This window comes from Leptodactylus fuscus, chromosome 5 (genome assembly GCF_031893055.1).
Source record: "Leptodactylus fuscus isolate aLepFus1 chromosome 5, aLepFus1.hap2, whole genome shotgun sequence".
Lineage (NCBI taxonomy): Eukaryota > Metazoa > Chordata > Amphibia > Anura > Leptodactylidae > Leptodactylus > Leptodactylus fuscus.
The window spans coordinates 7,204,049-7,227,648 of record NC_134269.1 but is presented as its reverse complement, the minus strand read 5'-3'; the positions used below and the strand labels follow the sequence as shown (position 1 = coordinate 7,227,648).

The 23,600-nt window shown below is 42.7% G+C and overlaps 2 protein-coding genes across 2 annotated transcripts; both read left to right on the top strand.

Annotated features, from left to right (window-relative positions):
- The first annotated feature begins 4,449 nt into the window (after nt 1–4,449).
- Nucleotides 4,450–5,397, top strand: LOC142202484 (olfactory receptor 11A1-like). Its single transcript, XM_075272617.1, has one exon. It carries the CDS (start codon nt 4,450–4,452, stop codon nt 5,395–5,397), a length of 948 nt encoding a protein of 315 aa, XP_075128718.1.
- A 15,964-nt stretch (nt 5,398–21,361) lies between these two features.
- On the top strand, nt 21,362–22,309 carry LOC142202483 (olfactory receptor 5G9-like). The gene has a single exon (XM_075272616.1). The coding sequence runs from the start codon at nt 21,362–21,364 to the stop codon at nt 22,307–22,309; it is 948 nt and encodes a 315-aa protein (XP_075128717.1).
- The last annotated feature ends 1,291 nt before the right edge of the window (nt 22,310–23,600 follow it).

Genomic DNA, 23,600 nt, shown 5'->3' with positions numbered 1-23,600 from the left:
TAGTTTCTTCACTACGTAGGCAAAGAAAGCTGCTTATCAGCGACTCTAGGCTCAGGCTGCTGCTGATGGAGCTGATACTGCTCCTGCCCATCCCCCCTCCCATACTATCCATGGTTGTGCAATTTGAGCGCCCAGGGCACCCCCACCCCCGATTAGACCTGCGAGAGGATGGACGATGGTGCAGATAGGCAGTGGCCAACTGTCTATATAGGATGTGTCTATTGTAGTTCAGTTTGTCCTCCTTCTCAGGGGGTGTAAAAAAAGGCCCCCATTTTTGACAGGTAGCAAGTTTCTAATATGGTGGGGAGCCAGTAGTCATTCCTCTGCTGCCGCTATGAAAGCAAGTGAGCATGCATCATGCATAAGTCACTCAGATGGACTCCCTGCATCCATTCCCTATTGCTCTTCCTGGCTGCTCCTGCTGTTCCTCTCCTGTCACCTGTGTTCAAAAGCCAACCATTTTGCTACACATTGCTTGTTCTCCAATGTCCTCCTTCTCCTCCAGTTAAATAGGGCTCATGTGGCCAAGAAATGTAGGGGCCACATCTCTAATCTGCTGACCAGTGAGATTTACCAGCATCTTTCCCAAAGGGCAAAAAAGTGGCCTCCTCAAAGGACACAAGCAAATGGCAGGTGTCACGCATAAGCTGCCACTGACTAATATTGAAGATACACAGGGGAGCAGCTCTGTCACCTTGGCTCATCAAGAAATTGTTTTTGGCCTTTCTGTGTTCATGCAGTTGGTCCAAAATATGAAGGGTAGAATTTCAATGTGTGGAAACATCCCATATTAGACAATGTTGTGCGAGTGCAGTTCAAGGGTGATTTACTTGACAGTGTATGAGTGGCTGAAGTGTATGCAAAGTTTCCTTGACCTTTTTAGGATGTCTTGCAGATGGGTGGAAGCCTTAAAGAAACACTTGACAACCAGAATGAACATGTGCAGCAGATCCACACGTTGGCGCTTCCATGCACTTTGGCAGACACCAACAGGTTCAGGGACTGGCCCACCTTCTGTTCTACTTATTTATGCAGGGCTGTTGCTGCCTTTTTGGCAAACAAATGATGACGTGGGACCTTCCACCTTGGCTCGGCACAAGCCATCAGTTCTCCGAAAGGTGCAGAGTGCACCAATTGGAAAGGGAGGGACTGCAGCACCAGCAACTTGGACAGGAGTATGTTCAGCTTCTGCACATTGCACCATTAGATGAATGCACACATACTGTTATCTCTTCTAAATAGCTTTGGTGATCGAATGCTGATGCAATGACTGACTAGGAGGAGGAGCAGGGGCAACAGAACTGTCAGATGATGGGAAGGACACATACCTTCCTTTAGCTGAGATGGTGGAGTCTTAACTGCTTGAAATGGGGTGTATGCCACTGGGTGATGGAGCGGTTGCTACAGCAGGCTGGCACCCCACCTTGGAGCCATAATGGTTCTCCCAAGCCACTTTATGGTGATGCTGCATATTTTGATGCAGGGCTGTGGTGCTAACATTGGCACCCTAGCCATGAATCACCTTCTGCAAACAGATTTGACATATGGCCATGTTCAACACCCCGGTGAATTAACAAAAAAAAAAAAATCACAATGTCGAGTATGTGATTTTACCCTCAACACTCTGCACTAACTGATTGTCATTGCCTCTATCTCCATGAGACCCTGTACCACTTCTTTCTGGGCAGGAAGGCTCCTTCAAATCTGGTGGTCTACGCCGGGCACATTTGGCTCCCGCCTCCCACTGCTGCCACCCTGCTGAGTCCCCGGCCACACTACCTACTTGCTGATTCTGTGTTAAGACTGTGCGGCAGGTGCGGCCAAGGGATTAGGGTCGCAACCTGTTCCTCTGTCATTGATCAGTGGCAGGGGTTAAGTCCTTACAGCTAGGTGGGCGTGGTTGGTCGCCTGACTGATAGGGGTGTCGACCAGTGAGCACCTTGGCTTGGGCAGCTGGGCTGGCTGCTTGGGACTGCCATTCCTCTATTTAATGAGGCAGGTCACTCAGTATGTGGGTCACTCAATATGTGGGTGTGTGACTCAGGTCACACACCCACATATTGTAACACCAAAGACAATGAGGAGAGAACAGAACATATGATAAACCCGGGCTGCCTCGAATTCTGTGGAGGAAAAACTCAGTGACCACATGGCTGGTTGCTGATTGGCTGCACGCATAGCATTGTGGATGATCCGAAATTCCTAGATTTTGTGTGCCCTGTCTTAACAGGTTACGACTAAGGGGATCATCCATCCTCGAGACACGTCAGCTAGGACATTGCTGATATGTTCAATATATGAATCAGATTCAAAGAATATTCCTGATGTATGGTCTTTAACTATGGAACAATAAAAGCGAAGTTTTAAGAAACATCACGTTGGTGCCAGATCCCGTTTTGTGAACTATTCGCCATTATCCAAACCGATGGAGCTCCATTTTCCTGGACATCCGTGATTGTTTTTAATACTGCACGTGTTGACATACATTTTGTTGCCATCTGATACAAGTAAGTGGGTTGTGATTTTCCCTTTTTCCCCTTTCCCTTTTCTTTCATATATGTCTTAACATGTGCAGCAGCCATTTTAGAAAGAAATGTGATTCGTTACCACGATGCGCGTGGAAATCTGGATTAGAAGCAAATCGAATTTTTCCCAGAAATTTGGAATGAATTCCACTTCATCACCTTTGGTTCGCTCATCTCTAATTACAATTCTTAATGACGACATCATCCCACTGGCTTTTGTCTAAGCACTTTCTCTTTATAAAGATGTGTAACTGTCAAGCTTGTGCCTTCACTGGCTAATGGTAACCATGTGCTAGTTGCCTATGGTGAAACTTTTCTGATAACTTTGTTGTGTCTTTGCCTCAAGTTCTAAGTAAGATAACTAAATAACTGTCCCTGTTATATACAATGTATGGTTGAATCATTGTGCCATTCTTACGTGGGACCCACCACATGATAAGGACTCATCCCATACTACTGCTATAGTAGGGAAAGTTACTGTTAGGAACCTGATGCAACGAATAACTCAGTAAGTCCTGGGCAACTAGAATCCCCAAGTGATGAGGCAAAAACAGTCCTGAGTGTGCCTTGCTCTTCCAACCAGAGCGGAACCAGACCCCGGAGTTCTTCACCAGAGCTCCTAATGGTGGAGTTGGACTTGGTAATAGTCCAAGGCTCGGACCCACAACTGCCCAGAGAGTGACACACACTCAGCGAACCTCAAGAAGGAGGACCCAGAAGGAGGCAGACACTATCCTAACTGTGAAGTCCAAGAGAGCGGGAAGGAATGGAGTCGCAGATGAGCAGGAGAATAATCCAGGGAATACACAAAGATATCCGGGGAACAATTCTGTGGACAAGCAAGCCGGGTCAATAACTTGAGGAAGCAGAAGGCAGAGGCAGAAGCATAGTCAGGGAATCTGGATCATACATAGGAGGTCAAAGGAGTAGCCACACCAGGATCCAAAAAGGAGGTCAGGAGGGAGCCAAAAGTCATACACAGGAGATCAGGATGGTGCCAAATCAGGATCATGGAAGAGAGGTCTGTAAGGCAAGTTGGGTAAAACAATCCTGGGAATCCAAGAGCAGGGACAGGAGGCAGGAGACAGGTGAGAGTAAAGGATCATCAGGAGAGGTGGCACTAGGGAGCTGATACCGTAGGAGTAACAAATAACTAGACCCCTGACCCAGAAATGCTGGCTCCGGCACCAGGGGAAAACTGGAACCTCTGCAAACTCCAGCAGAGTCCTGCGGTCTATCCTGTGCTGTAACCAGCATTCATTCCGGCGCTGGACACAGAGTGGACTGGGAGCCTCCGTTCAGCACAATGGAGGCCCCGGCCCGACCTCACAGTTACTTTCTCCGGCTCCTCCTCCTGAAGTCCGCCTCTGCTTAATTATTACATCCTGGCTGTATTACAGATGGGAAACATCTAGAACTCTGTATGCAGAACATAGACTTAACACTATGCTTATCAAATAGAGGTAACAATTTCCTCGTGCAATAGAAAAAAATTGGGGCAACAAGTTTGCCTTATCTCACATCACTCAACTTGTGATATATTGATTCCAAAGTAAAGGTAGGGAAGGACAAATTTCTTTTATTCTTTCATTGTATCCATTTTACATATCGAATATTAGACTGTAACAAGAATCTCCTAAAGCCCAAATCAGTCAACAATTATGGAACCCTCCAGTGTCCTCTGTTTACTTCATCCTCTTCAGTAGGATTATTATATCAGAATCTTCTGGGGATTTTCTTGTTTATCTGACACAATAAAAACCTCGACATCTATGCAATATCCTCATTCACATGTGAAGCCTCGGCAATGCTTATACATCATGTCTGATTATACCTCAGACCTCTTGGGAGCCTTTACATCTTAGATTTTCTAAATTTAAGATTTGTTAAATTTATTTTTTGGAAATTCAACCATACAAAAAATATGTGCGAGGAGAACCAGACACAAGTCACTCAGATACGTCTTCTTGGATTCCGAGGTCTACACAAATATAAAATTCTTCTGTTCATCGTGTTCCTCTTGACTTACATATTTATACTGGCCGGAAACCTTCTGATCATCCTATTAGTGACCACTATTGACCACCTGAAGACCCCAATGTTCTACTTTCTGAAACATTTATCCACCGCTGATGTCTTACTCACTACCAGCGTTGTTCCCGTGATGTTGGACATAATATTTGTTGAGGAGGGTATTTTGTCTCTTTGGGGCTGTATGATACAGTTGTATTTATTCGGCATATGTGGATTTGTTCAATGTTTCCTCCTTGCCGTCATGTCCTATGATCGATATTTGGCCATTTGTCATCCATTACGTTACTCTTCACTGATGAGTCCATACCTTTGCCTGCAGCTTGTCCTTATATCGTGGCTCTTAATCAATGTGGCAATGTCAAGTGAGTTCATTATTGTTACTCAATATAACTACTGTGGCCTGAATTCCATCGACCACTTCTTCTGTGACTTTGGACCCATCGTGGCGTTGGCCACTTCAGATACTTCTCCCTTGTTATTACAAGACTTTATAGTTTCCATTTTTGTGATGTTTTTCCCATTTGCTTTTATCATTGTGACCTACTGTTGTATTTTCTTCACCATCCTTAAAATGTCTTCAGCTTATGGTAAAAGAAAAGCCTTCTCCACTTGTAGCTCCCACCTGATCATAGTGTGTGTGTATTATGGAACCCTGATGACAGTATACATGGTCTCAACCGATGAGAGCGCATCCAATATCAACAAGTATATATCCTTGTTGTATACAGTAGGGACACCATTGATGAATCCCATTATCTACAGCCTGAGGAACAAAGAGATCAGGAGAGCTATGCAGAAAATGGTCAGTCACATCTATAGTAATGGATGGAAGAGATGAAATATTTGAGACAAAGGTATCATAGTGTATGATTCTCTTACTGTAAGGTAAAAGACTTGTGTAGTAAGTATCACATTGCTGACTACAATAAAACATTGAAATACACTACTTTGGTAAAATTTCTGTATGTGAACACTCTTCTAATAGTACGGTACAATAGTTCATAGCTGCGGTTCAAGGTTATGACTAGAGTTCTCAGTGATGGGTAATGCTACAAGACATGAAGATATGTTGGATGATTGTCCCTGACAATAATTTGGTTGAAGGCCCTGTGTAAGCTCAAAGTGAGATCAATAAATCCTTAAGGTGCTGAGTTTGGGGGGAAAGAAAATAAATGGCAGCTGAGAGCTGCGACCTCAAAAAACTAAAGCAAAATTTGAAGCAGAAGAAGTCACTAAAATTCTCCATGTCTGTCCAGCCATTACCAGGAATGAGGTCCAGTTCCCGATTATGGCACAAGGTTTTAGATTGGGTTGTCCAATGAATTCAATACAGGTCTGATGTCCATATTCTTTTAGTCAGACAGTGAACTTTGCAGGACAGTCACAAAACAGAAGTATAACCCTACATTCTGGAAATGTTCCCTCTAGAGTCAACCAAGCTTCTATACAGTAGAAATCTATCAGAAAATGCAAAGAGCTCTTATTATAGATTAGATTTATTATAGTCCATATTTATATTGTCTACATCTGATCACATGAGATGAACTTTTGTATCAATTATTAATTTGGGTTAATAGGTATGGTCAATGACATTCAATAAACAATACAAATGATGTTCTTCCAATTCCTTATATACAAGTGCATGACCCTATTTAAGACTCTGGACAATGGAATGAATACATCACATGTGTTCATGTCATTTTATACAAATCACTGAACTAAGACAGCCATAAAGATAAAGAACCTGGGGACTGGGAATTGATTATTTGTTTTTATATGTATATAGTAATAAGCCTCTTCCCCCCTCCCTCCTGTAATCCTATCCCTGTGTCCTGTTATACATAAATATGCAGCCTGAAGAAAGTGTTTTTAGATATATCTGAGGAAGAAGCCCAGAATAAGCTTCGAAACGTCATATTCTGTCATCATTATGAGTTAGCCATTAAAAAAGGTATCACCTACTGAAGACTTGCAAGTTTTTTTTGTTTTTTGTATACTGTAGTGCCTCAATCTGCAAGGGACATAACTATGAGGTGTGTATAGGTTGTAACTGAAGCCAGATCCTGTGGCTATGAAGGTACTCAGATATGGGAAGAATATGCAAATCTGTCTTCCCTGATGTAATTAGGAAGTCAGATGCTGCCTCAGTATTGCAAACCAATAGAGGGCGCTCACTGGAATGGGCAAGCCTATCTTCCCTGATGTAGTTGGGAAGACAGAATTCCAGTGAAATAACCCAATAAAGGTTGCTCCCTTTTGCATCATGCACGACCTTCCAAGAGGCCTTTGTTTTGCAATGACGCTGGGATTATTACCAGGTATAGTCTCTCAATCAAGGACAGCTGTTTCGATGTACTTGGAAGGTCGGGCATGATGCAAAAGGGAGCAACCTTTATTGGGTTATTTCACTGGAATTCTGTCTTCCCAACTACATCAGGGAAGACAGGCTTGCACATTCCAGTGAGCGCCCTCTATTGGTTTGCAATACTGAGGCAGCATCTGACTTCCTAATTACATCAGGGAAGACAGATTTGCATATTCTTCCCATGCTCCTTTGCAAAGTGGAGTGCTAAAGGCCTAATGAGTCTCCACACATGTATATGGTGGTCTCTCCCCAAGGAGTGACAATATCCCCTTAACCCGGTATTCAGATAGTAACTGTAACCCTTAGTAGTACCAAAATACTAAATATGTTCCAGAATTGTCGGGGCCCAAAGCTTCACCTAACGCCTTTGCATGTACGATGGCCTTAGGGTCACAAAGAGTCTTTATATACATCAGTCTATAGTGTTTTCTCAAAGCGCCGCACCCAGTATTGTAGGACCCACTAGAAAGAGGTTGCCTTGAAGTAGCTAGTCGGCTTATACACCTTGATCAATATGTATATTAAGAACCTCATGTTCAGTATTGTAGAATCTCCTGAGAAGCCGAGATCCTGTCCATAGCATGTGGTCTGTGTGGTGGTCAAAATACATGGATTGAACTCAGCCGTATGCATAGGAGTCACTACGTCATAGTCAATTGTGATGCAGTGAGATTCCAAATGGACTGGTCTCTACAGTAATGAACTGATGTAACATCAACCATTTTCCATGTACAGGACACATATGTAAGGGCCCTAAATGGAGAGGAGCTTATTAACCTGTTCTCAGTCTACGACGTACTAATATGTTGAGCTGAGCACATAGCTAACACTCAGCTCAGTAATAGTATAGCTTTGTAATGCCACAAGCACAGAAGCTGACATCCCACTAGAGGAAGGTCTTAGAGAGACTGGTCGTGGCAATTCTCCGCTTTTTAGTGAGGTCCGCTCTGGACCCCCTCCAGTTTGCCTATCGACCGGGCATTGGGGTAGATGACACCATCATCCACCTTCTTCATAGAGCTCTCTCTCACCTGGAGAAACCCAGGAACACTGTGAGAATAATGTTCTTTGATTTCTCCAGTGCGTTCAACACCATTCAGGCAGGGCTACTGAGGGAGAAGCTGAACCTTGGTGGTGTGGACCACCACCTGTCCTACTGGATCCTAGACTACCTGACAAACTGCCCTCAGTATGTGAGAGCCCAGGACTGTGTGTCTGACACTGTGATCTGTAGTACGGGGGCACCACAAGGTCCAGTTCTTGCCCCATTTCTCTTCACACTGTACACTGCTGACTTTAGGCACAACTCCTCCAGCTGTTACTTACAGAAGTACTCCGATGACTCTGCTATAGTAGGCCTCATCACTGATGGCGATGATAGGGAACACAGAGACTTAAACCGGGATTTTGTGGAATGGTGTCAGCAAAACCACCTCAAGATTAATGCTGGGAAGACCAAGGAGATGGCGGTGGATTTTAGTAAGTGGAGGAGTGCCCCCGAATCCAGTGGAAATCCAGGGGACATGCATTGAGATAGTCAAGACCTATAAGTTCCTGGGTGTGCTCCTCAATAATAAACTGGACTGGGCCGATCACCTGGATGTGCTGTACAAAAAGGGCCACAGCAGACTGTACCTGCTCAGGAGGCTGAGGGCCTTTGGAGTACAGGGGCCACTTCTTAGGGCGTTTATCAACTTTGTGATAGCATCAGCCATCTTCTTCGGAGGGGCATCTGAGGGAACAGTATATCAACCAGGGACAGAAATAGACTTGACAAGCTGGTTAGAAGGGCCAGTTCTGTCCTAGGGAGCCCCCTGGACGCAGTTCAGGCGGTGGGTGACAGAAGGACACTGTCCATAGTGAGCTCCATGCTGGAGAACAACTCCCACAGTATGAGGCTGTGATAGCACTGGGCAGTACCTTCAGTGACCGACTGCTTCACCCCAAGTGTGAGAAGTAACGCTATCGGAGATTCTTCCTTCCAACCGCTGTCAGGCTGTATAATCTACATCAGGCTAAGTAAAGATCACTCCGCACAGAGAATTAAATGATCCTGAGTCTTATATATATATATATATATATATATATATGAAGAGCTCAACGGAAAAATGGCCTAAGTCCAAAAATCAATATTGTGAGAAAAACGAAATTTAAAGTTTTAGCCTAAAGCAAACGGGCATTATTGTGGAATATATCTATCCAATGTAATCAGCTAATGAACACCGTTAATCCTAATCATAAATTGTATTATTTATTAAAAAAATTGCAGCTTCATGTATAAATATTATTTATTTAATATTATTAATTAATTACTACTATTATTAAACGATGAAGAATAATAATTACCTGCCTCCCTTTTCGGCGCTAAATATGTGCAAAAGTCGATTTCGAGCCTTTTAAACAATAAGACAAAGTTTTTACACTAATATAAACAACAGACCGGAAGTCACGATTTCAATGAAAAAATGACCAACGAGAGTGAAGTAAGTAAGTTTGTATTGGACTTAGGCCATTATTCCATTGAATGTAAATTCTTCTGCATTGAAATATATGGACTTAGGTCATTAATCCTAGGTACCTTGTAAACCCAATGCATAGAACGAGGTACAAAGAAGCTTTCTAGGTAATAATTTGAAATATGACAAAATGTGGACTTAGGCCATTTTTCCGTTGAGCTCTTCATATATATATATATATATATATATATATATATATATATATATATATATATACTGTTCAAAAAAATAAAGGGACCCCTCCAATAACACCTCCTAGATCTGAATGAATGAAATCTTCTCATTGAATACTTTGTTCACTACAAAGTTGAATGTGATGACAACAAAATCACACAAAAATCATCAATGGAAATCAATTTATTAACCAATGGAGGCCTGGATTTGGAGTCACCCCTAAAATTAAAGTGGAAAAACACACTACAGGCTGATCCAACGTTGATGTAATGTCCTTAAAACATGTCAAAATGAGGCTGAGTAGTGTGTGTGGCCTCCACGTGCCTGTATGACCTCCCGACATCGCCTGGGCATGCTCCTGATGAGGTTGTGGATGGTCTCCTGAGGAATCTCCTCCCAGACTTGGAGTAAAGCATCTGCCAACTCCTGTACAGTCTGTGACGTGACAGGTTGGAGGTGCTACCAGGAGACAGGGCAGTAGACCAGGAGACATGGAGGGGGCTGTAGGAGGGCAACAACTCAGCAGCAGGACTGCTTCCTCCGCCTTTGTGCAAGGAGGAACAGGAGGAGCACTGCCAGAGCCCTGCAAAATGACCTCCAGCAGGCCACAAATGTGCATGTGTCTGCACAAAGGATTAGAAACCAACTTTATGAGGATGGTTTGAGGGCCCAACGTCCACAGATGGGGGTTATGCTCACAGCCCAATACCATGCAGGGCACTTGGCATTTGCCACAGGATTGGCAACTTCACTACTGGCGCCCTGTGCTCTTCACAGATGAAAGCAGGTTGACACTGAGCACATGTGATAGAATCTGGAGACGCCATGGAGAATGATCTGCTGCCTGCAACATCCTTCAGCATGACTGGATTGGCAGGTCAGTAATGGTGTGGGTGGCATTTCTTTGCAGGGCCGCACAGCCCTCCATGTGCTCGCCAGAGGTAGCCTGACTGCCATTAGGTACTGAGATGAGATCCTCAGACCCCTTTTGAGACCATATGCTGGTGCAGTTGGCCCTGGGTTCCTCCTAATGCAGGACAATGCCAGACCTCATGTGGCTGGAGTGTGTCAGCAGTTCCTGCAAGATGAAGGCATTGAAGCTATAGACTGACCCACTCATTCCCCAGACCTGAATTCAATTGAGCACTTCTGGGACATCATGTCTCGCTTCATCCACCAACTTCACGTTGCACCACAGACTGTCCAGGAGTTGACAGATGCTTTAGTCCAGGTCTGGGAGGAGATCCCACAGGAGACCATCCATACCCTCTTCAGGAGCATGCCCAGACATTGTAGGGAGGTCATACAGGCCCGTGGAGGCCACACACACTACTCAGCTTCATTGTGACACGTTTTAAGGACATTACATCAAAGTTGGATCTTTGGATTGGCCTTTAGTGTGCTTTTCCACTTTAATTTTTGGGGGGACTCCAAATCCAGGCCTCCATTGGTTAATACATTTGATTTCCATTGATGATTTTTGTGTGATTTTGTTTTCATCACATTTAATTTTATACTGAACAAATTATTCAATGAGAAGAATTCATTCATTCAGATCTCGGAGATGTTATTTTTTTGAGCAGTGTATATATTAAATGTTATGTTATATTAGGCGCCAGATATGTAGGTAATTTAGTAGGCATAACCTTTTTGGTATCTCTTTACATATTCTCTATTATAAAGTTTTTTGTGTGGGTTCAGGATTTCTGCACTCTGCACTATTTTATTTAATGGATGCATGTTTAATACATTATGGTAATTCTGATTGGAAGCGACACCCTAAAGACATCATTTACATTGGATGATATCACATTTGAAATTTTAATACTATTACTATAAAAAATATTGTTTCAAGGTCATTTAGAAGATTTTGGACATGCTCTGGAATATTCCCTTTCCCCCCAGAAGGATACTTAACAATTAGAAGCTCACAGAGAATAAGTCTGACGATTATAACCAAATTCTTCCATTCCACATCAGATGATATAACACAATAGTTTTGAATGTTTAGTTACAACATTTCCTCCCTCATTCATTGCCCAGAATGCAACAACATCAAACTGTTCCATAATGCAGAACTACATATGTGTCCTTCCGTACTGTTCAAGGTTTTTGGTTCGTATCAGAAATCATGGGATATCTTCAGACAAGAGGGAAGATGAGGAAGAACACTTGCTAAGCTAAGAAAATAAAGAAGGTTTTGTATTATTTATTATTAAAGGGATCCTATCATTTAATCACTTTTTTTTTTTTATCATTAATACGTTGGAATAGCTATAAGAAAGGCTATTTGTCTCCTACCTTTCGTTGTCATCTCCGCGCCGCCGTTCGCCTAAAATTCCGGTTCTTGTCGGTATAAAAATGAGTTCTCTCGCAGCACTGGAGACGGAGCCCAGCACTCAAGCTGCACTGGGGGCATCCCCATTGCTGCGAGAGAACTCTCCGGCGCCGCCTCCATCTTCTTCTGGAACGGGGTCTTCACCGTGTCTTCTTCTGGTACGGCTTCTACCTTCTAGGCCTCGGGCCTATGGAAAAGCCGACTGTGCATGCCCACTGGCCACAAGGAAAATGGCTGCTTCCATAGTATTGGAAGTGGCCATTTTCTTGTGGCCAGAGGGCATGCGCAGTCGGCTTTGCCCTAGGCCCATGGCCTAGAAGGTAGAAGCCGTACCAGAAGAAGACACGGTGAAGACCCCATTCCAGAAGAAGATGAAGGCGGCACTGGAGAGTTCTCTGGCAGCATTGGGGATGCCGCCATTGCTGTTTGAGTGCTGGGCTCCATCTCCAGAGCTGCGAGAGAACTCATTTTTATACCGACAAGAACCGGGATTTTAGGCTAACGGCGGCGCGGAGGGCATTTTGTCTATTTGGTGCTGTATGATACAGTTTTATTTCTTCGGTGTATTTGGTTTTGTTCAATGTTTCCTCCTTGCCGTCATTTCAGACGATCGATATTTGGCCATTTGCCATCCATTACGTTACTCTTCACTGATGAGTCCATATCTTTGCCTGCAGCTTGTCCTTATATCGTGGCTCATAATCAATGTGGCAATGTCAAGTGAGTTCATTATTGTTACCCAATATAACTACTGTGGCCTGAATTCCATCAACCACTTCTTCTGTGACTTTGGACCCATAGTGGCGTTGGCCACTTCGGATACTTCTCCCTTGTTATTACAAGACTTTATAGTTTCCATTTTTGTGATGTTTTTCCCATTTGCTTTTATCATTGTGACCTACTGTTGTATTTTCTTCACCATCCTTAAAATGTCTTCAGCTTATGGTAAAAGAAAAGCCTTTTCCACTTGTAGCTCTCACCTGATCATAGTGTGTGTGTGTATTATGGAACCCTGATGACAGTATACATGGCTTCAACTGATGAGAGCGCATCCAATATCAACAAGTACATATCCCTGTTGTACACAGTAGGGACACCATTGATGAATCCCATTATCTACAGCCTGAGGAACAAAGAGATCAGGAGAGCTATGCAGAAAATGGTCAGTCACATCTATAGCAATGGGTGGAAGAGATGAAATATTTGTGCCAAAGGTATCATAGTGTATGAGTCTCTTACTGTATGGTAAAACACTTGTGTAGTATCACATTGCTGACTACAATAAAACATTGAAGTACTCTACTTGGGTAAAATTGTTGTATGTGAACACTCTTCTAATGGTTTTCAGTGATGGATAATGCTACAAGACATGAAGATATGTTGGATAAATGTTCTTGACAATAATTTGGTTGAAGGTCCTCACAATCTGGGCACTAATTCTGAGACACAGTTGGACATATGCTGCAGAGTGTGGCGGATATGTCTATGGCACCGACAGATGAACGTACAACTGATGGGGCCTATTATAAATTACCTTGCCAATATGTACTCACTTTCTCTGACCACTAGCACCACCCTGGATGAAGGCTCAGCATCGTAACATGCATTGGGTTGGGTCAGCAAGGTAGAGACCATTCGTCCATCCTCCTGAATCACTTGATTGATTTGTTCATTCCATTGTATGTTTGGATGTATATATGTTTCCACCATATATTTGGGGTACATGATTGCAAGCTTGACATTATGCGCCTCTTTATATGTAGATCTGCATTTCATTATTCTTGACTACCATAATTCTTTTGTTGCATGATTGTTTGTTATAACGTTTTGTCCATCCCAATTTCTTGACTTGTCTTATACTTTTGAGGAGTCCATGACTGCGCCCCTTGATGTTGTTACTTATTGTGGATTATCCATTTAGTTATGGTCCTTAACCCATGCTGTTTTTGTAATTGTCTTATCTCTAATATCTTTACGTACTTTTTACTTGATTCCAATAAATTTTTATACATTTTTAATACTATGTCCTGTGAGTTCCTCTCTCCATGTATCTTTTGGTCTGTTGCGTTGTACGTTGGTGCTTTTGGTGCGTTTTCCAAACATGGTCGGCTTCTGTTACTAAAGTGATCACATCAACGTTTACATATACAATATTGTTTATACCATGTCCTTGTTTCTATTGTTCCATATTTATATTGTCTACATCTGATCTCATGAAATGAACTTTTGTGCGAATTATTGATTTGGGTTAATAGGTATGGTCAACGAAATTCGATAAGCAATAAAAAATGATGTTCTTCCAAGTTTTCATAAACTGTAGCACCTCAAACTGCAAGGGACATAACTATGAGGTGTGTATAGATTGTAACTGAAGCCAGATCTTGCGGCTATGAAGGTATCTCTGACCTTTAGTAGAAGTCAAACACTAAATATGATGCAGAATTGTTGGAGCCCAAAGCTTTACTTAACCCTTTGCATGTGCCTTAGGGTCACAAAGAGTCTTTACTTCCGTCAGTATGTCGTGTTTTCTCAAAGCGTACTCAGTAGTGTACGGAAACACTAGAAAGAGGTCAATTTTTTAAATTACATTTTTATTGTTTTTTTCAGAGCCATAACAGTAAGTAGAAGCAAAAATATGCAAACCTGTACATAATAACAGCATAACATTGAATCTCGCCTAAACTTAACAAGCGAGCAAAGTGGTACACAGATAAAGAAAAAGAGAAAATACTTAATGGAATAGGAACGTTAATAGGGATATACCAAAGGTCTCATAATGTCAGTGGGGATCAATCAAGGGGTCAGCCCATAGGTGTGACAAAGTAGAGTCACAGTAGGGTACCCATGAAGTGGGTAGCGCATGATGGAGATTGAAGATTCAGAGGTCCAGTTCAGGGGAATCAAAGCTTGGTAGCTGAAGGTAAGTAGAGCCATAGTTTGATGTAAGAACTAGGAAGGAATTTGGGCCAAATATTCATGAAGATGCCTCAGAGCTAAAGCTTGGTTGGCAAATTTCTGTAGAAGCCATGAGGCTTCTTTAAGAGGGAGGCCCACCTTTATTTCCTCCACTGGCACATGTAGTCTAGTGGAATATGATGCAAATTAGTCAAGTGCCTTAGAGAGTTGGGCTGCTTGGTAGTACGTTTCAATGTCTGGGCGGCCTATACCATCTCGTCGTTTAGTCCTGGTGAGCGATAGAAACGCCACTCTAATATGGGAATTGTGCCAAATATATTGTGACAAGAGTCTGCATAACGAGGTGAAGAAAGAGAGGGGAAAAGGTTTGGGCAGGGATTGGAAAAGGTACAGAACCTTGGGCATAATCATCATATTAGTTAGGTTAAATCATCTGATCCATGAAATATATTGGATCTGCCAGGATGATAGAAGCATCTTAATATGTGAAAGGAGCGGATCATAATTAACAATGATCTGGTGAGGGCATTAACATGAGGTCAAGACATTTGATGGAATTGGTGTGAAGTGAGAATGGTGAAGCTCTATCTAGAATTGATTGGAAGGCATTCTTCACCCAAAGTCTTCCTAATTCTAGGAGTCTAGTCTAGGAGTCCCAGGTCTTCTACCATACTCCAGTGACCTAGATCCAGTTTATCATCTTCCTCCAGTTCTCTTTTTCATCACCCTTGGTCAATGACAGTGGCCAAGTGGATGGATGCTGTTCTTCTTCTTCTTCCATCCTTTGTTGCATGAGAATAAGTGTTTCCTTTAAGCTATAATTAAAGGGAGATCATTAATAATGGTGTTGTCCATGTTATCAAATTTGGTGGCCTTCTCAAAGGGCATGAGAAGGTGACACAATTCTCTCATGAGCCTCAAATGGTAGATTTCAATGTAACAAATGTCATCACTTAGCACTTTCCCCAACATGAAATTTAAACATGTTGAAAAGTCACAGATGAGGATGAGCAAGGACGGGTTTTGTTGTTGCAAGTCCAGAAGAGCATTTTAACCACATAAAACTGCTGAAATGTGCAGATATGTATCTGGTCATAAATATTTCATCCATTAAGTCACTATAAGCATTCATCTTCATGAGTATCATAAAATTCACCACAAACAGAAAACAGGGACAATGTTCTACTCAACTGCAGTGCAGCCACAATGTTTGTTCTATCATCACTGGCAGCACTCTCTAGGTGTAGCTGACAGGGAGCCATTCAGTGGTATTCTTACTGCAGGATACAGCAGAGCAGCTCCTCTTCTGTATAAGTTCAGTAATCCATGCTTATTCGATGTAAAACTGCATGGCAGAATTTCACCTTACACCCATGAAAGAAAGGAGGGAGGTAATGTCTTGTAAATTTGGTAAGGAATGGTCTATCGAGGAGGAATCGGCAGAGGCAGATGGACACTGTCTGCTATTTTGGAAGTGGACTTGCACAAATGGGGTGGTACTAGTACCTGGTCTTGTATTTGTGGACTGGGACTGCAAATGCTTAAAGCATTGACTCAGTTGGACATGGAAGAAATGTATTTTCCTTTCCCATAATTTCTGCACCTCGTGTCAACTTGGGCGTGCACCTGTTCCCAAGGAATATGCCCCTATTCTCCGACACATGGCAATATCCAGCAGGGACATCTTTCCTAAAGAAACTATGACAACTAATGATTTTCCTTCTACCTCCATATTTTGTCCCCTTTTGCGCCACAAATTCTCCCATAGTCCCTACTTGACTATATGTTGCTCATAATCTGCTCCTTTTGAAACTAAAACCTTAAATGCATCCGTTCTGACAGCAAAATCTTTTCTATCATCTTCACCTGTCACCCAAGTTGTCAAGGATAAAGCATTGATGAGTGCCGGTCACCAAAGGAAATCAGAAAGGAGATCAAAGAATTTTAATCCGTTTTAGCATGGGAAGGGGAACCTTTGGACCCTCCATGATGGAACCACTGTGGCTCCATTATAGTTCCTGGCTCCAGAAGTGACTGCATCATCTGCAGTCCCAATTTTAATTTTGTTAAGGACTAAACTTGTTCTAAAATTGTTCCTGCTTCTAGAAATCCCAAGATGAGTGGCAGAAGATGACCAGCTTTAACCCCTTAATACTTTGTGTTGTATTATTACATTGCGCATAATAATATGACTTATTAGTATTATGTAGTATGTGTTATACATCCAAGACCCTGGACTAGCTACCAGAATCAGAAAATACTCTGACTCCAGCAGACTAACCCTGGGATACTGTGATCAATAGAGATCATATTATCCAGTGGGTCTGGGTCAAGATCACCACCGCCACCACTCTTATCCACTCCAATAAGAATTGCGGGTTCGCACGGGTTGCCCTGGTAGCCAGGACTGTCTACTGACAGCTTATGCACCTTCCCCATAGGGAATCTATGTGTGATGATTCTATTGCTCTAAAGATCAGAGATCCAGCTTCAAGTCCCCTTGTTTATATTTATATTTTACCTATATTTACATTAAAACATAATAAAAACCAATATTAGGGCTCATTCACACGGAGTAAACGCATGAAATGAATGGGCTGCTTTTTTCACTACGAGCAGTCCGATTGAAGTGAATGGAAGTGCACGCGTGTACGGCTCGGCATGAGCAGAGCTAGCCGTATATGCGGGCACTTCCCATTCACTTCAATGGGACTGCTCGTAGTGAAAAAAGCAGCCCATTCATTTCTATGGGGAGCGCTCGTATGCCGGCTCCCATAGAAATGAATGGAGCTGCTTTATACGCCGCTTATTCTGAACGTGTTTTACGTTCAGAATAAGCTGGTGTTTACTCCGGGTGAATGAGCCCTTAATCTGATATTGCTGTAATTGTAATGACCCACCGGACAAGGTTGCCATGTCCTTGATAGAGATGAGCGAACACTAAAGTGTCCAAGGTTCGAAATCCGATTCGAACAGCCGCACACTGTTCGGCTGTTCGAACGGATTTCGAACCCCATTATAGTCTATGGGGGGAAATGCTCGTTTCAGGGGTAGGCAAAATTCGATAAAATCATACTTACCAAGTCCACGAGTGACGGTCGGGCTGCATTCCCCTTGAAGTCTTCTCCCGGCGCAGGGTCCCCACATCCTCTTCCAGGTGGAATTCACTCTGCCTAGGCATCCGGCCTAGGCAGAGCCGACTGCACATGCGCGTGCGGCTCTGCCGGATGCCTGGGCAGAGTGCTCAGCTTACATTTATGCTCTTGCATAAATGTAAGCTGCCAGCTCTCCCGACTAGAAAGGATTAGCCTGCTGCAGAACCAGCGTTGATTTGCCGAATGCTATACAGTGTATAGCATTCGGCCAATCAATGCTGGTTCTTCAGGATGAGTAAGGGCCGGTTTACATTAGCGCTTGTCTCCCGTCTGGAATGAGTCCGCAGGAGGACCCCTCCAAATGGAATATCAGCGCAACTGTAAGCGCTGTGCAGTTAAAGGGCACAGACCCCATAGACTATAATGGGGTCCGTGAGTTTTAACTGCACAGGGCTCCTCCTAAACACTCTCCTCCTGCTACAAATGGATTTGGTGACTCTCCTTTAGTTGAATAGTGATTTCCCCTGAAACAAGCATTTTTTCCCATAGACTGTAATGGGATTCGATATTCCATCAAGTAGTTGAATATTGGGGCTCTACTCGCTCATCTCTACTAGGCAGCACTGTAAGTGACCGACTACTTCACCCCAAGTGTGAGAAGGAGCGCTATCGGAGGTCCTTCCTCCCCACTGCGGTCAGGCTGTATAATCTACATCAGACCAAGCGAAGAGAGAGCTAAATGATCCTTAAGTCTTCTTTCTTTTCATCCTTAGCTGCTATGGATTCCAAGTATTTTTCTCAGCCTATGTGTGTCTCCTCCTATAATATATTACTGTCAGTGGTGTAACTAGGAATGGCGGGGCCCCGTGGTGAACTTTTGACATGCCCCCCCCCCCTTCCTGACCGAAGACCTTGACCGACCGACCCCCCCACACACACGCCGCATTCCTGCACACTCTATTATGTCCCTCAGTTTCCCCTGCACACAGTATTACACCCCATTGTGGCCCCTGCACACGGGATTATGCCCCATAATGAACACCCATGAACAAATATTATACTCTGGGGTATTTTCAGACCCCAGAGTATAATAATTGGAGACCGAGGGTAGATACAGACATAAAAAAAGTTACTTACCTGTCTCCGGCTCTGCTGCAGTCTTTGGGGGTGTTGGCCATCTTTAATAACGCACAGATGTCACATGACATTTCATGTCCTCCCTCCATCTGCCCCCAGTTTCATGCACCCCTCATCTCTACCTCCATTTTCATGTTCTCCCTCCATCTCTGCCCCTAGGTTACTGTTGCTCCTCAATTGCTCCATACCACACATACATACACACTCACACTCTCCATTCTGCATCTCACATTAATCCCTCCCCTTCAGTACAATACAATACACAGAGCACCCCCTGACTACTATTAGACAGTCATTAGTAACAGCAATTGCAGGCAAGTCTGAATACAAACAATGTGCAGATTACTGATCCCTCTACTGACACTGACCTCCCCCTCCTCATAATACACAGATATCAGGACACTGTCCTCTCCCCTCCTCCTAATACACAGATATCAGGACACTGACCTCCCCCTCCTCCTAATACACAGATATCAGGACACTGACCTCCCCCTCCTCCTCATACACAGATATCAGGACACTGACCTCCCCCTCCTCCTCATACACAGATATCAGGACACTGACCTCTCCCCTCCTCCACACCACGCATACATACACACTCACACAGACACACACCCTCCATTCTGCATCTCACATTACCCCTCCCCCTCAGTACCTAGCACAACATCTCTCCTTCTCTTCATCTCTTGCAGGACTGCACAGGCTATAAAGACACGCCCATCTAGTCATGTGACGGCTGACGTCACAAAAGGGCCTTCATCTACAGGTCCTACAAGCTTTCCCCCGATCTTATCGTAGTTACAACGGTTTGTCTGTGATAAGAGCGGGGGTAGCAGGGGTAGCTGTCACCAGACCCCTAATGTCCCGGGACCTGTGGCAGCTGCCTCTGCTGCTATGGTGGTAGTTACGCCACTGATTACTGTGTTTTATCCTGTATCTGTATTACTATGCTACTGTAACACACTGAAATTTCCCCAAGGTGGGACTATTAATGGATTATCTTATCTTATCTTAAATTTAGAAACTGCAAGGAGTCAAAGAAAGATAAGATCAATTGTGTTATCATCTTCATATGTGCCAGAAAAGGAAAGTTGTGAAAGACCAAAAGAAGCGGTTACTGAGAGAAAGTGTGAGGCAGCTGGGGAGACAGGGGTGTCAATAGGGATGTTAAAGTCACATATGATTGAGGTAGGAATTTCACAGGATAGAAAGAGGGGAAGCAAAATGATCCTGAAATTGGTAGGGTGAGGAAGGTAAATGGTAGATAACGCCTACGCGTTAGGAGAGTGGGCAGAAAAGTCTGATGGCATGGATTTCAAATGAGGGGAAGATGATTGAAGGTATCGAGGGAATGACCTGAAAAGTGCACTGTGGTGATAAAAGTATGCCTACCCCTCCAGCCTATCTGTTGTCAGGCCTAGAAATTTTGTGAGAAATGTAGGCCACCATGAGCAGCAGGGGAGGCCGTATCAGACTGTTGGATCCAGGTTTCAGTAAGGGAAAGCAGGTTTAGAGATTTACTAAGGAATAAATGATGAATATACTCTAGTTTGCTACACACTGAGCAGGCGTTCCAGGGAGAACAGGTATATGGAACAAGAGAAAGATAAGAAGAAGAGAACATGGTGACTATTGATGAGGTTAGTTTGAGTTCTATGTGTGCCGGAAGAGGAAAAGCTAGAGAAAGAAGAAGGGCCGTGGTTAGGAGAAATATCCCCAGCATCTAGTAAAAGCATTGGAAATGTTTCCCCCATAAAAATGATGGAGAAACTTATTTATCTAAACACAGGGTTGCAACATAACAAAATATGAAAAACATGAAAGAGTCTATAGACTTTTCCAATCTATTGTAGAATATTAGGACATAACAGGCATCTTCTAATGAGAAAATTAACGATCAATTAATGTAACCTCCAGTCTCACCTGTTTACTTGTTTCACTTGTTTATGATCATTACTTCCGGATCCTTTGGGGATTTTCCACCTTTATCTAACACTATAAAAACATCAACATCTGTGACATTCACCATTTACTGTACGTACAGGAAGCCACGACGCCTGTATGTCTTATCTCCACTTAACATGGCCTAAAATCCTCTCGAGAACCTCCTCTAAGAGGAACCATTCGTAAGTAGAATCTACTGCACAATGTAATATTATTTCCATGTGATACATTTCAGGTCCTTATAGATACATTTCTGCTTAAGTAGTCTCAATCTATAAGAGAAGAACAATTTCTGGATCATCCTCAAGATTCTAAAGATGTGCGAGGAGAATCAGACACAAGTCACTCAGATACGTCTTCTTGGATTCCGAGGTCTGAACAAATTTAAAATTCTTCTATTCATCGTGTTCCTCTTGATTTACATATTTATACTGGTTGGAAACCTTCTGATCATCCTATTAGTGACCACTATTGACCACCTGAAGACCCCAATGTTCTTCTTTCTGAAACATTTATCCACAGCTGATGTCTTACAAACCACCACTGTTGTCCCCGTGATGTTGGACATAGTATTTGTCCATGAGGGCATTTTACCCTTGTGGGGTTGTATGATGCAATTGTTTTTGTTCGGTATATTTGAATTTGTTCAATGTTTCCTCCTTGCCGTCATGTCCTACGATCGATATTTGGCCATTTGCCATCCATTACGTTATTCTTCACTGATGGGTCCAGATCTTTGTCTCCAGCTTGTTGTCTGGTCATGGCTTATAATCATTTTCATGATTGTCAGTGAGTCAGTTGTCGTCATCCGTTTTAACTACTGTGGCTTGAATTCCATTGACCACTTTTTCTGTGACATTAGACCGTTATTGGATTTGGCTACGTCAGACATTTCTATGTTCATTTGGCTAGACCTTGTTCTTTGCATAATCGTTCTTTTTCTCCCATTTGCTTTTATCATTCTGACCTACTGTTGTATTTTCTTCTCCATCCTTAAAATTTCTTCGGCTTATGGTAAAAGAAAAGCCTTCTCCACTTGTAGCTCCCACCTGACCACTGTCTGTATATATTATGGAACCCTAATGACAGTATATATGGTCCCAACTGATGAGAGCACATCTTATATCGGTAAATACAGATCCCTGTTGTACATTATTGTCACCCCATTGATGAATCCCATTATCTACAGCTTGAGGAACAAAGAGATGAAGAGAGCTATGGAGAAAATGATGAGTTGCATCTGTCACAATGGATGGAGAAGATGAAACATTTGACTCATATTATTTGGCTAAATTATGTGGACAATCTTCTGTTTATTGTAAGGGTTAATCATGTAGAACTGTGTTTCAAGGTTTGGACAAAATTTGCTTTTGTAACAATTTTATTTTGGATTTAACAGTATATAATATAAGCTGGGTACACAGACCCTAATATTACAGAACATACCTGCAGACGTGTGAGAAAGTAGTAAGTAACAAACAACTATAGAGTATCATTCTAAGCACCTAGTTTAAAAAAAAATTGGTAAGCTCCATTGGGGAAGTCTCATCTATCTCATATCCTGGAATAAAGAGTTACTTTGTAGTGGAACATTAAAGAACATGGAAAGAACCAATCGATGGACTTGTGTCCAATGGGTTTTTGGCCCAAGACCATTATCCATTATATAAATCCATAAGTTATGTTGTTGACAGTTCGGGCAATGTATCAGCTTATCAGGTTTGGTGGGGCTTGGGGAATATCAAAAGCTAAGAATGCTTTATACATGATTCTACAATGGATATAGAATCTCTGAGTATGCTTTAGCTTCTGGTTCTATTACCTGCATCAGTTACATTAAACTGCTTGTACCATTAGCAAAAAGAGTATTGGGATGACTAGTGGGCCACTAACCTCGTAGTTTGGCATGTATCAATATCTCATAGATCGTAAGCTCTTGTGAGCAGGGCCCTCAGTCCTATTATGTGAATTGATTATTTCTGTGTAATGGATCTTTATTTCTGGACTTGAACCCTACACATTGTACATTGCTGCAGAATATGTTGGCTCTATATAAATAAAATATGCATTAAAAATCAGTCTACTAGATGGATGGTCTTCGCAAAGAACATGGTTGACTGTGGAAAACTGAAAATCCATCACAGAATGTGTGGTTTGGGTAAGGGGGAGGTCTCTATTATGAAAATTGAATTAAGCTTGATATAGTAATCATATAGGAATGTCTATGAGCCTATATATAAGCTATAAGTGTATGGGGTCATTATTGTGCATAACGGAAGAAGTTAAGGAATGTGCTGAGTGGTGTTTGGTGGGTGCAAAAATGAAGACAATAACATCCCGCCTTGTAGATAATGGCCAAGGTTCGAACTGATAAGTTTTATATATCATAACTATCTTCTTGGGTATTTAATAGGGTTGAGTGATTGGGATCGGCTGGAAAATGATCATAAAACAGATTTTGAAATCTCATAGAGAAGCATTGACTAGTGTTGAGCGATTGGGATCGGGAAAGATCAGAGCCCGATCGAGTAAATTTCACAATCGCGATTGGGATCG